Here is a 12,930-nt window from a genome sequence, read left to right as displayed (position 1 = left end):
ACACATTATTAGGATGGAAAGGGACTGGGGGAACTATTAAAACTAAATTCACTGAAGGACTGGGGTGGAAAGGGCAGAGAGAAAGAAGCCAAGAGGATGGATGAAAACAGGCAGTACACACTCTTAAGGAAACCGATTTCACCCCTTGTTACTGAGATACTATGACCGCATTAGTGTCACTTTCCTAAATTTATTTTCAGAGGTCAGGAGTGACATGGAGAAGGGATAAAGGGAAAGAGTATGATGAAGACCCACTCGCTATTATGGGGTAAGGCCAGGATGGCTCAACTGGCAAAGAGAAAATGAAAAAAGGCCCACAGCATAGGTCCTCAGAAGCGGGTCTCCAAGGAGCATTTTGCCTGGGCGTTAAATGAACACCTAGCTGATTCCAGTAGTGTCCTTGCCACCCACTCTGATTCAGAGTTAACCCACATCTCCGTGTCAGAGTTCTCAGAGCTAGCTCAGTTGCTAGAGAAGCCAGGCACACACCAAAGCACTGGGGCCTGCTCTGAAAGGACCCCAGTCTGTGTCTGCCTGAGTCCTATGCAAGAACTCTGGACCCTCACCAAAATCCCAAAGTTGTTCTACCTGCCAACTCAAGCTATAAGGAAAGGTCAGGCCAATGACCAGCTCTATCTGTTGGATAATGTGTGTGTGGAGAAGGCCCTCTGGGTTACCTGATCCGATTCGTGTTTAGGGAAGGAGAAAATAGGTCATCACATACTCGAAAGACTCAGGGTAAAGAAGACTGATAAGTCATACATGTTCCTGATTAAAAACAGTAGTTCCACAATGTGTACAACAAATATTTCTAGGATCTGGGCGTTCCAGGCAAAAGAGATACACGTCACCTGCAAACATATCAGGAATCAAGAACCGAGGAGTCCAGGAACTGACTTCAGAAAGACAGACTTGAAAACAGCAACACAGTCAAATAAACTTACAAAATGTCTTATCAATTCTAACTGATACTCCATCTGTGTTTTTGTTTTGAAATGGAGAAAATACATGGGGAAAGAGATGTGGGGAACAGAAAAAATGGGAAAAGTAATGTGAAAGGGCATGACCACTAGTCCTGGCAGGTACAGTCTCTAAACTCTCACATGACACATTTTGCCGGGTCTTTGAAGGGCTCAGCTGAGGGTTCAGAGAACCATGTAACAAGGTGCCTGTGTTCATCTGTGGCTGCTTAGAGTAAGTTAGGAGTAAGGTATGAATATTCAAAAGTGAATGAGGGGCGAGTTCCCCAATCAGAAATTTGGGCACGGACACAACGAAACTCAGCAAGGTGATGTATTCAACAACTATAGAGGAAATCAGTGTATGGCTTTAAAGTTTATTCTAGGCATTGACTAAAACAATTTAACACGGAATAAAGTGATGCAAGCTATTAGTATTTGGGCCATTAAGCAAAGTGCTACTTTCAACTTACCGCCAACTGAAATCAGAGCACCAGAAGGTCTTTACCCTTCAGCAAAGCCGAGTGGGATCCGCTATTGCCTGCAGGTAGCTCGATCTCAGCTCTCAGTGACTGTGGCTCATCCCTCTAGCTGAGCGCCTCTCACCATCTAAGGTGACCAACAGTATTTATATTCTCTACTCAAGTAATTGCCAAATATCTTGCCAAAATGGGATGAAAGCTTGAGCAATCACTCACAGGACAGGAATGAGATCAAATGCTCCCTGCGTCGATCAAATGCCCCATAATATGGGGCAATCAACTGTGGATTTCTTTTTTTTTTTTTTTTTAACTGTGGATTTCTTAACAAGCCATGTGATCTAGCCAATCGAATGAAAGCCTAAGACACTGGACTGAGTAGACACTGATAAGTATCACCCACACAGGAATCCTAGAGCTGGTACCTGGGCAAACACAGCACATGGGATCTCGAGTGGACTCCTCTCCACAGAAAATAAAGAGGGATGGAATGAAGGTTCTACAGCGTTTCATTTAAAATCAAATGATGCAGAGAACAAGGACTTCTTAATTGATATAATTGTAATAAACGTATTTTGAAAGTATCCAGTTCCTAGGATCCACAAACACCAATACTGCCCTGCCAGAAGTGCTGCCTTGTTCATTAAGCAGTCCCTGCCCTTTGGTTAGGGACTCCTCCTAAGGTTAACATGTGAGAGAATAAAACACAAAGGGGAATCCACTGCCAGTCAGTGGATGACTTCAGATCAACCTAAGTCAGGGAGGTAGGGGATAGGAGAGCAAGGATCACACTCAGATCCCCAAGCGTCCCCTTGGATTCTTACAAACATTCGATCCTTACAACAAATGTGCTGCTTTCCCAGCAGAAATGTCCAGTTCTAATACGAAGTTGGAAAACCCCAGAAACCACTGCAGCACATCAGTGAGCTAGCACTTTCTTCTGAGCTGCAGGAAATCCTAGGCATTCTTATATTCCTTATTTCAAAACAAAGATTCTATATCCCACAGATGCAGCAAGACACTTAACCTTAGCTGCTAAAGAGTCTTCTTCTAAACAGATCACATAAAAAAATGTCCATGATGTCTTACAATACTATCACCAATAAGATCAAAGCAGATGGCCGCATTAGCCAAAACAAACAGTAAAAAAAAAAAAAAAAGTCAAAGTATTTGGAGTGCTGATCACAGATGCAAAACTGTTTTTCATGTCAAAGAGTAACAAATTGTGTGTCTGTTAAATCAATTGTGTTAAATTATGAAAACACATGTTTTTACTAAGGAAGAAAGGATACTAATTCTTAATTGCAAAACCATCTGAGTCTTTAGAAGCAATTTAATGAACTCTCGATTGTAACTTAGTCAAATTAATTAATTAATAGTAGGGCCTCCCCTTCTTCTCCCTTCTACATATCTTGTGCTGTGCATCATCAGAGAACGTGCAAGATCACTTCCAACAACATACGTGATATCACATCATGGGAAGACCTGCCCTGAGGACAAAGTTAATAGGACAAGTTTGATAAGTCTTGACAAGGGTGGTATTGTCTTCCTCTTTACTCATTACATCATCCACATGTAAAGAGCACAATGTTAACCTCAGCACTGAAACATTTAAGGGCCTAAAGATCATAAATGACAGATCACAACTTCGGTACCCATGACAATACAGTGAGATAAGAGAGAAATCTGATATATAAACAATTACAGAGGCATGGCTATAACATAACAAAGAATGACAGAAAATGTGCAGGAGGTATTGTTCAAATATTGTTCCGGAGGATCCTCATTTAGAATGAGGTGTGTTAAGACGGGTTTTTCTCCAAATAACTGCATAAGCTAAGATACAGTCCTATGTCACGGTTCAGTCAGGTCAGTCAAGTGAAGGTAGAGGGTTTCAGAAACTAGGTGTCCAGAATGTTCAGAAACAAAAATGATTGATTAAAGTTCACCAAGAGCAACCATTTCCAAACTGTCCACGTGGATCCCAAAGATTCCTCAGCACTCATGCCCCAAGGGCTTCCGATATGGGTAGGCACCTCCTGTCCATCACATCAACCAGGATAGCACTAATTTTGTCTACTTTATTTATTGGGGTCTACATACAATTCTATTAACAGAGAGAATCCACTAGGAGCAACAGCAAAAGAAACACACGCAGACTAGGAGTTCCAATCCCCACTACGCCAGGGACTAGGGGGCAGCCCTGCCACATGCTTGGGATCTGTCTACTCCTGGAAGGGCACCACTTACACTTTTCATTGCAATGCCACAACATTCAAGCAACATAAAATAATATGGGGCAATCAACTGTGGATTTCTTAATAAGCCATGAGGATCCAGCCAATCGAATGAGAGCCTAAGACACTGGACTCCAGTCTCAATTCAAAACAAGATAGTCATGGCTTCTGCATCCCACAAGTGACCTGGATAATCAAATGCTAGCGCTGTGGACCTTTGAAACTCAACAAAACTGCCTAACAAAGTTGTCTAGAGCATCAGAAAGAAGCTCTTCTAACTAAGGCCACGCCTGTCAAGTGTCATTCTACTGCCTTCAGAACACTGCGCAAGACCAATGCTTGGGACTAAAATGACCCTCCTCCGACAGTGCTCACGGGCCCCATGCAAACTATGCAGCACTGAACTTCTGACAGCAATGGCGAGGTCCCCACTGCCCAGCTGCCTCCCGACACTCGCAGCTCTGCCTGCACAGGAGGCCCACCCAGCGAGCAGGGGAAAGCCCCACAGTGCTCTGCTCAGGGAGGGCTGGGCTGTGGGTGCTGACGCTCTCGGGCGGAGGGCTCTGGTCCTTCCCACCAGGCATCGGGGTAACCTGGGTCTCAGCTCAAGCACACTGACGTCGATACCCAAATACCAAGGAGAGGCAAGAACGCAGGAATCGAGATCGGGCTAGCAGCCCAGGATCAGGAAAAGTTAAACGAGCACAGCAGGAGAGTTGGAAGAGTAGAGGAAGGACACTGAGGGTGGAAGGAGTAACACATGTCAGGCAGATGGCCAAGAAAGGGAAACACCCGAAACCCTTAAATATGAGGTCACAAACTGCGAAGAGCCGACTGCTTTTCTGATTAACTCAGGGAACTTCTCAATTAGAAGACTCAAAGCTCATCATAGTGACCAGCAGTGATAACCTTCACACCTTCCTACCCCATCCAGAGGCCCAGTCTCTCCAGTGGGACGAGACGTTTACTCCCGCGTTCACCCTCCAAATAACAGTTCCACTACCTTCTGTCTTTAGCGACAGCAATTTCATTCCTTTCTATTCCCTCCCACTTTCATTCTTTCCTACTCTCCCCTGTTTTTTCTTCACAGCCTACAAACAAGAACAGGGCACGATCCTTCAAGAAGTCAATCCGGACCTAATTAACAACAGGGGGGTGGCAGTCCAGGCCTGCAGGAGGTCACTCCTCCCTCTGGCAGCAATCTGCCTTTGCTGTCCCACTCAATTCCAGCCGTGGGCCTGAACCGTGGCACTGCAGCTACTCTTCCTAACTCTTTATTCCTGTGTCCCTGGATTGTTTTGAGTAGATTCTGATCATCTGTGGACTAACTCTGCTGGGGGTTCCTCCCAGATTTGAATTTCTCTAACCCTAGCTTGAAAACCTAATCCTGATTGCTTCTTCAAACACTTGGCCTGAATTCTGGGGTCTTCCCAGAATTGGCTGTAATAACCAGCCCTGCCAGACAGCTAAGCAGAGCTTAGCGAGGCACTACTTCACCTTAGGGGATGGCTGTGCGTGTCTAATCTTTTCATTCAGTGGGTATTCCACCATCGTGCAAAACGGGGCGTGAAATAAATGTTATTTGCAGAGGATGCTGATCCAAGCCTGAAGTACCAGCCGGCGTCAAAGGACGTCCCACCTGAGCTTTAAAAGACCCCGCGGCAACCATGGCTTTGCCCTCAGCAGTCCTGTGACTCAGTCGCTCAGGCAGAGTTAGACGAAATAGTACAAGACAAACTACTCACAGAAGAGTAAAACCAGCTTACCCAAGCGTGTGCAAATAAAAATGAAGGATTCAAATTTCCCACATCCTAGGTCTAACACAGAACCTCCCTGGCAGCTTAGGGAACTGTGCTCAGGCCAAAGGTCAAGAAAGTATCGTAAGCATAACTCTTACATATACTGTGTGTTATCTTGCTGAATCTGATTTATGATATCATAACTGATTTTTAGATTAATTATCTCTTGGAGATAATTATTTCCTGTAACTAAGAACTCATTTTTTTAAACATTTCTTGTATGTGGCAAAATAAATTTGGGGAAGGGCTCCCTCAAAACTGAAAATGAGGAATAAACAATATTTTTAAATATCAGGTTAACACCACAGTTCACTTTGGTGCAGATACTGCAAGCAAATCTTAGGATAATTTCCAGGATAAGCTTAATGTCTGATAAAGAAATCCTTCTACGGAACAGGATAGAAAGCCCAGAGATAAACCCACACACATATGGTCACCTTATCTAGAAGAGGCAAGAATATACAATGGAGAAAAGACAGCCTCTTCAATAAGTGGTGCTGGGAAAACTGGACAGCTACATGTAAAAGAATGAAATTAGAACACTCCCTAACACCACATACAGAAATAAACTCAAAATGGATTAAAGACCTAAGTGTAAAGCCAGACACTATAAAACCCTTTGAGGAAAACATAGGCAGAACGCTCTATGACATAAATCACAGCAAGATCCTTTTTGACCCACCTCCTAGAGAAATGGAAATAAAAATAAAAAATAAACAAATGGGACCTAAATGAAACGTAAAAGCTTTTGCACAGCAAAGCAAACCATAAACAAGACGAAAAGACAACCCTCAGAATGGAAGAAAATATTTGCAGACGAAGCAACTGACAAAGGATTAATCGCCAAAATATACAAGCAGCTCATGCTCAATATCAAAAAAACAAACAACCCAATCCAAAAATGGGTGGAAGATCTAAACAGACATTTCTCCAAAGAAGATATACAGATGGCCAACAAACACATGAAAGGATGCCTAACATCACTAATCATTAGAGAAATGCAAATCAAAACCACAATGAGGTATCACCTCACACCGGTCAGAATGGCCATCATCAAAAAATCTACAAACAAGGGACTTCCCTGGTGGCACAGTGGTTAAGAATCCGCCTGCCAATGCAGGACACACGAGTTTGAACCCTGGTCCAGGAAGGTCCCACATGCCGCGGAGCAACTGAGCCCATGCGCCACATCTACTGAGCCTGCACTCTAGAGCCCGCAAGCCACAACTACTGAGCCTGTGTGCCACAACTACTGAAGCCCACATGCCTAGAGCCCATGCTCTGCAACAAGAGAAGCCACTGCAGTGAGAGGCCCATGCACCGCAATGGAGAGTAGATGCAACTAGAGAGAGCCCGCGTGCAGCAACGAAGACTCAACACAACCAAAAATAAATATAAAATAATAAATTTATTTTTCTAAATCTACAAACAATAAAAGCTGGACAGGGTGTGGAGAAAAGGGAACCCTCTTGCACTGTTGGTGAGAATGTAAATTGATACAGCTACTATGGAGAACAGTATGCAGGTTCCTTAAAAAACTAAAAATAGAACTACCATATGACCCAGCAGTCCCACTACTGGGCATATACCCTGAGAAAACCATAATTCCAAAAGAGTCATGTACCACAGTGTTCACTGCAGCACTATTTACAATAGCCAGGACATGGAAGCAACCTAAGTGTCCATCGACAGATGAATGGGTAAAGAAGATGTGGCACATATATACAATGGAATATTACTCAGCCATAAAAAGAAACGAAATTGAGTTATTTGTAGTGAGGTGGATGGAGCCAGAGTCTGTCATACAGAGTGAAGTCAGTCAGAAAGAGAAAAACAAATACTGTATGCTAACACATATATATGGAATCTAAAAAAAAAAAATTAGTCCTGAAGAACCTAGGGGCAGGACAGGAATAAAGACACAGACGTAGAGAATGGATTTGAGGACATGGGGCAGGGGAAGGGGAAGGTGGGATGAAGTGAGAGAGTGGCATGGACATATATACACTACCAGATGGAAAACAGATAGCTAGTGGGAAGCAGCCACATAGCACAGGGAGATCAGCTCGGTGCTGTGTGACCACCTAGAGGGGTGGGATAGGGAGGGTTGGAGGGAGATGCAAGAGGGAGGGGATATGGGGATATATGTACACATATAGCTGATTCACTTTGTTATAAAGCAGAAAGTAACACAACATTGTAAAGCAATTATACTCCAATAAAGATGTTAAAAAAAAAAAAGAAATCCTTCTATATTAAGTGCATAATAAGACACTTAGTATACAGCTACTTCTAGTGGGTTTCTCATTTCACCAACACCAAGGAAAACTTACAGGAGCGTGAACCGCTGTCTCACAGCTCCTTTAAATCTCCCCAGTCCTCATCTCAGAGATAAAACCAGTGCGTGCTCAGGAATAGAGCCATCTACGTGTAAAATGTCAGATCTAACTCCTCAATCGTACGATGCCTCTGTGTATCTTCACTCGACAGTCTGGTCTGTGTGCCTAAGTGAAGAGTGAATAAACTCTTGGTATGATGAAGGGCTAAGTTTTTTCAAAGAGACCAACAATAATACGTTTTAAATCTGTAGTAGATGGCATATACTAGTCATCAAATTGGTATCCAATTTTAATATATATTAATGCACAAACACTCTTCCAGTATTATACGAACTCATGAAATCCAATCCTTACACCCCATCAATATGTTGACTGGAATGTCAGATTACCAAGTTCAGTGTGAGTGTGGCCATATCTCATTTTTTCCTTTTTCATTTTAAATTGCCCTCCCACCACTCCCATGCTAAACTATCATGCTTGCTCAAGAATTCAAGGTGACAAAGATAGACAGCATCACCTGGTGAGTACAGACGTGACAGATATCAGTCTGTGGGTCCCATCACCACCTGAGGAGTACTTCTTAAGAATTGGGGTTTTTAATAGCATTTCCACCAGGGGATCTCAAAATAAGATCAGATTACAAATGGCAGACAACAATTTCCTGTTTTCACCCTTAAATTCTTTTGAAATTTGACTAAGCATTATACAGTTGAAATGTTAGCAAATGAAGAAAAACTTTAACATCCAAATGAAGGAACTTCTTTATTTACCTTTAAAACCTATTAACCATGATTAAAGTCTATCCAGATTACCAAGACAGTTTATGATGCTGATCAACATAGTAAAGCACACACAGCACAGACTGAAAACAGCAGGACATAATTATTTTAAAAGGACCTTCCCTGGTATCTGGGAGAAAAGTTTAGGACTTTAGTTGTATAGGATAGCTTTCCCTTAAGCCCCAGCCAAGTAAAAGTGAGCGTCATGCACAGACAGTACATAAGGGCAATGCAACACTCATGCAGAAAAGTCTAAATAAAATGACTTTCTTTCCACTCACACTACAGCTCACAACATAAAAAGAGAGAAATTATTTTACATTCCAAGAAAAACAACATTTTATTTCAACAGGTAATCCAAAGTAGAGGTCTTAGCCTCGGCATCTTTAGAGGTCTGTGGCTATATGCAAAATTTTGTATATGTATCCATCTTCCCAAGAAAAGAGTCTACAGTTGTCACCACATTGTAGAAGAAATATGACCAAAAACAGCTTAGGAACCCATAGAGAGAATCCTACGGTTTCTCCCCACCATTAATTTTTCATTAGTTTTATATAACCCAGCAAAGAGAAATGCTCAGCAGTGAAGGAGGCTAAAACAGAGTAACATTTTGCTCACAATAAACTTCAACACAGGCAGCATTTTATATTAATGTGACACAAATCCCAAAAGCCAAGTAGGAAACAGGTCACTCCTCTCATCAAGTCATTTTGATAAACTCTCAAAATAGGGAGGGGACTAACAGGAAGATGATTAGCTTAGACTGTCGGCAAACCCATTCTCAGTTCTTGCAAAATGGGAAAGTATCTGTTCCCACAAAAATTTTAAATTCGATGAGAGTGTGGCCATATCTCCATTTTTTCCTTTTAAACTGCCCCCCTCCCTCCATCGCTGACTTTCTTGAAATATCTTACACAGAGCAAATATTCGTTAAACATCTGAACAAACACATGAACAAGTTACAACGATGTGGGCCCCCTGGGAGTCAGACGGAAACCACGTTTTCCCCACAGGTACCAACATAAGCCTGCCAGGTACAGTCTAGCAGCCAATCTCCACTTCTGGCCATTCTTGATGTTTTTGTTTGAAATGAACATATTAAGTGGCATGACACTCACAGTAATGACAGACTGGGACAGCAGCATCACAAAGTATGCGTTTCAGTACAACCTTGGAGCCGGGGCACAGGGCGGTACTGAGTGGAGGTGAAAAAAACAGAGAGAAGCCGAGCCGGTCAGGACCGAGTAAGGTTGAGGTTAGTGGCAACAGCATGTGCGTGGTTTCCGGGAAACCGTCAGCGAGCCTGCTGTTAGCCCTAGCCCCGCACCCTGCCCAACCCAGTGCGCCGCGTCTCTGTGCAGCTCTGGCGCGGCGCGGCACTGCCCGGCCCCCAGGGTGCGGCCGCCCCACCGGAACTCACCTTGGCAGCCAGCGGGAGGGCCTGAAGTTTAAAACACGTTAAAGAATCATGCCGAAAGTGCAGGGAACATGCACACCTCACGACTCATGTCTCCCGAGAGGCAGGAAACATGCCACCGGTAAGACAACCTCTATATAATATAAAACACCCTCAAAAGGATTCGGAGAAACCATTTCAGGAACACCCATATTTACCACACCAGTGAGAACAGAGCAGTAGTGGTGTTACTGCACCAAGAAATTGCACCGAGTGGACTAAAGTACCAAAAGTAATCATGGGCATCACCTACTTTAACCGCCATTATTTGCCCACTTGGTTTGTGGACCATTTTGTTGACAGAACCATAAGCTCCTCGTCCAATTTCTCCAAGGTCTTTCAAGTCCTCTGCAGTGAAATCCCAGTGCTGCTCAGGGGAGATCTTCAGTTTTCCTGACGATTCAATGCTGTGTGTTCTCAGTCTCTCTCTGTTAAAATATTGGGAAGCAATTTTTCCACATTTTAAATAGGTTTTGACTTTTTTCTTTTAGCTAGCACTGATTAATGCGTGGGAAAATTTGTTTTCTCATCAGTTACTACAACAGTCTGCGCTCCGGGTTTCTGGGGATTTTTTTTTTGTTCATTTGTGTCATCTTGGTTTTTTACACACTGAGTTAATTAAGAAAGGCCTAAATTCAGGGAGTCAATGAACTTAGCTTTTATGGGATTCATAAAACCAAATTTCCATTTACTGAAGCAACTAATACTGCAGACCAGTTTCATTTCCAAATACGAGATCTTTTCCAAACTTTGCAAAACTGCATTATCAAATGCAGAATCGCAGGTGCTACAAACCTCATTTCCAAAAAGTTCTTATCCTACCTTACCCAACATTAATTACTCCAGGTCCTCGATCCTTAATACAGCTAGCTGTTCACAAACTTTGCTGCTCATCAGAATCACCAGGGGAGATTTATTAAATCCCAATGCCCAGGTATCATCATATAGCTATTATATCAGAATATGTGGGGATAGGGTCAAAAAACAGTATATTTAAAGATACCGCGATGATTCTAGCCAAGTTTGGGGACGAGCACCTTAGGATACTGCCCTATTCATGCTAAAGCCATGCTGAGGTGGGAGAACAGTTAAACGACTAGCCAGCTGGCTCTACGAGGAAAACTACCATGTGCTATTCAAAATTGAGCCTCTCAGCCCTTGATCAACAGATAGAGCAATGGGGTGAAAAAAGAATGATTTAAGGACAGAAGCGTTCACTTGTTACAGATTTTCATTAAATAAAAAAATCATCTCCAAAATGCCAGCACGGAGATCAAAGTACTAACTTCTAACCATACTTTGTAAAAAAGCAAATCCAATGAAAAATGTAGAATCAATCTCGTTTGTGTCTGCCTCTGTCTCACACACATACCACTGTGTAGGGATGAACTGTATCAAACCAGAGTGCAACAGACATAAAGAAAAAGATTCCATTGAATATCATCTACATTTCTTCAATTTCATATTAAACGATCAGAATCTCTTTTAAAATCTGATCTAATGATACAAGCAAGAACATGATTGGTTATCTATTTCTTCTTCCAAAATTAAGGAAATGTTTTCTCAGATTAGTAGAACTGTTTTTTGTAGTTACTTTTAAGGTTCTCATATATTTAGAATTTTAAAATGACTCCCCCAGAATAATCATTTATGCTAGTACTGATATTAATAATAACCAAGAGTCAAGGTTAGAGTTAAAAAGTTACTATGCTTTGTCTAAATAACAGCTTAGTGAACCAGCATTCCAAATGCCAGATTCTCAAATCATAACTTTAATAAGTCATAATACCAGCTTTCATTCGTCACAAGTTCTTTTCAGTTTACAAAATACTTTCACCAATACTATATATACCCTAGCATTTAGAGTCAAAGGAAGCCCAGAAAGCAGTGGCATAAGTGACCATTCAGGTACGGAGGTGAAGCTTGAACTGGCTAAGATGGAAATCGGATCTAGGCAAGCAGATGAAGCCCAGTGACTAATTTTCTCAGTAATCTTTTTCATGAAGTAGACAGATTAAGCCAGGAAGTATTCTAACATAAAGAAGTTCCATGAATAATGACTATTGTTCTATGATCATTGGCAAGAAAACACCATCTTTATGGCTCAATTTAATCACTGGTGAAATATACAGCACTAGCCTACTGCTGAGGGTAGTGGCAGACAGGCTCTAAGGTGCTGCCCATGACCTCCACTTTCCTGGCACCCACATCTTTACATAAGCTCCTCTGTTTGAATATGGATGGGACCTGCGACTTGCTTCTAGCCAAGAGAATATGGCAAAGGCTATCACTCATCATTACATTGTGTCACATAACGTTTGTTGCTAGCATTCCTGAGAAATGAAATGAATGATATGAAAAACAAGTTATAATATTGTCTATCACACTGAAGGTCAAATTTTAGAATTATGAAATATCTCTGCTAATAGTTTAGCTTACTGTAGGCCTGCTGTATGATTTCTGGATAAGATTCTTTTTTCTTTTTGAAAGTGAACAGATTGACAGATAAGGAATGTGAGTTATCTTCTTAGGCTAACAAAAATGTTCAAAAATTGAGTAAGGTGACAGATGTACAACTCTGAATATACTAAAAGCAGTAGGGTTATACAGTTTAAATGAGTGAGCTGTATGGTGTATGAATGATATCTCAATACAGCTGCAAAGGAAAAAGATGAACAGGAGAATGTGATTACTACCCAGAGTTCCATTTTCTCACTTAGACAGGAAAAGAGTTGTGAAAACCACAGAAAAACATGTTACGGTTATGCCATCACCAAGGCATGTTCATAGAGTCTTCATTCATACTGGACTGGCGATCTTTCCAATGAAACTGCTTCACAGCTACTGTTATAAGAGTTAGTTCAACCATGATTGATCCAAAG

General features: G+C 42.0%; 1 protein-coding gene across 2 annotated transcripts in view; it reads right to left on the bottom strand.

Annotated features, from left to right (window-relative positions):
• The window catches only part of MAP2K4 (mitogen-activated protein kinase kinase 4), a 105,225-nt gene that overhangs the window by 36,192 nt on the left and 56,103 nt on the right, over positions 1–12,930 (bottom strand). For both annotated transcript variants that reach the window (XM_065896610.1, XM_065896611.1), the window contains one exon: positions 10,302–10,476. In XM_065896610.1, coding sequence (XP_065752682.1) covers positions 10,302–10,476 — 175 coding nt within the window. The remainder of the gene's footprint in view (positions 1–10,301; positions 10,477–12,930) is intronic.

The sequence above is a fragment of the Phocoena phocoena genome, chromosome 19, assembly GCF_963924675.1.
Source record: "Phocoena phocoena chromosome 19, mPhoPho1.1, whole genome shotgun sequence".
NCBI lineage: Eukaryota > Metazoa > Chordata > Mammalia > Artiodactyla > Phocoenidae > Phocoena > Phocoena phocoena.
The sequence above is the reverse complement of the archived record's forward strand: the minus strand, read 5'-3'. Positions and strand labels throughout refer to the sequence as shown.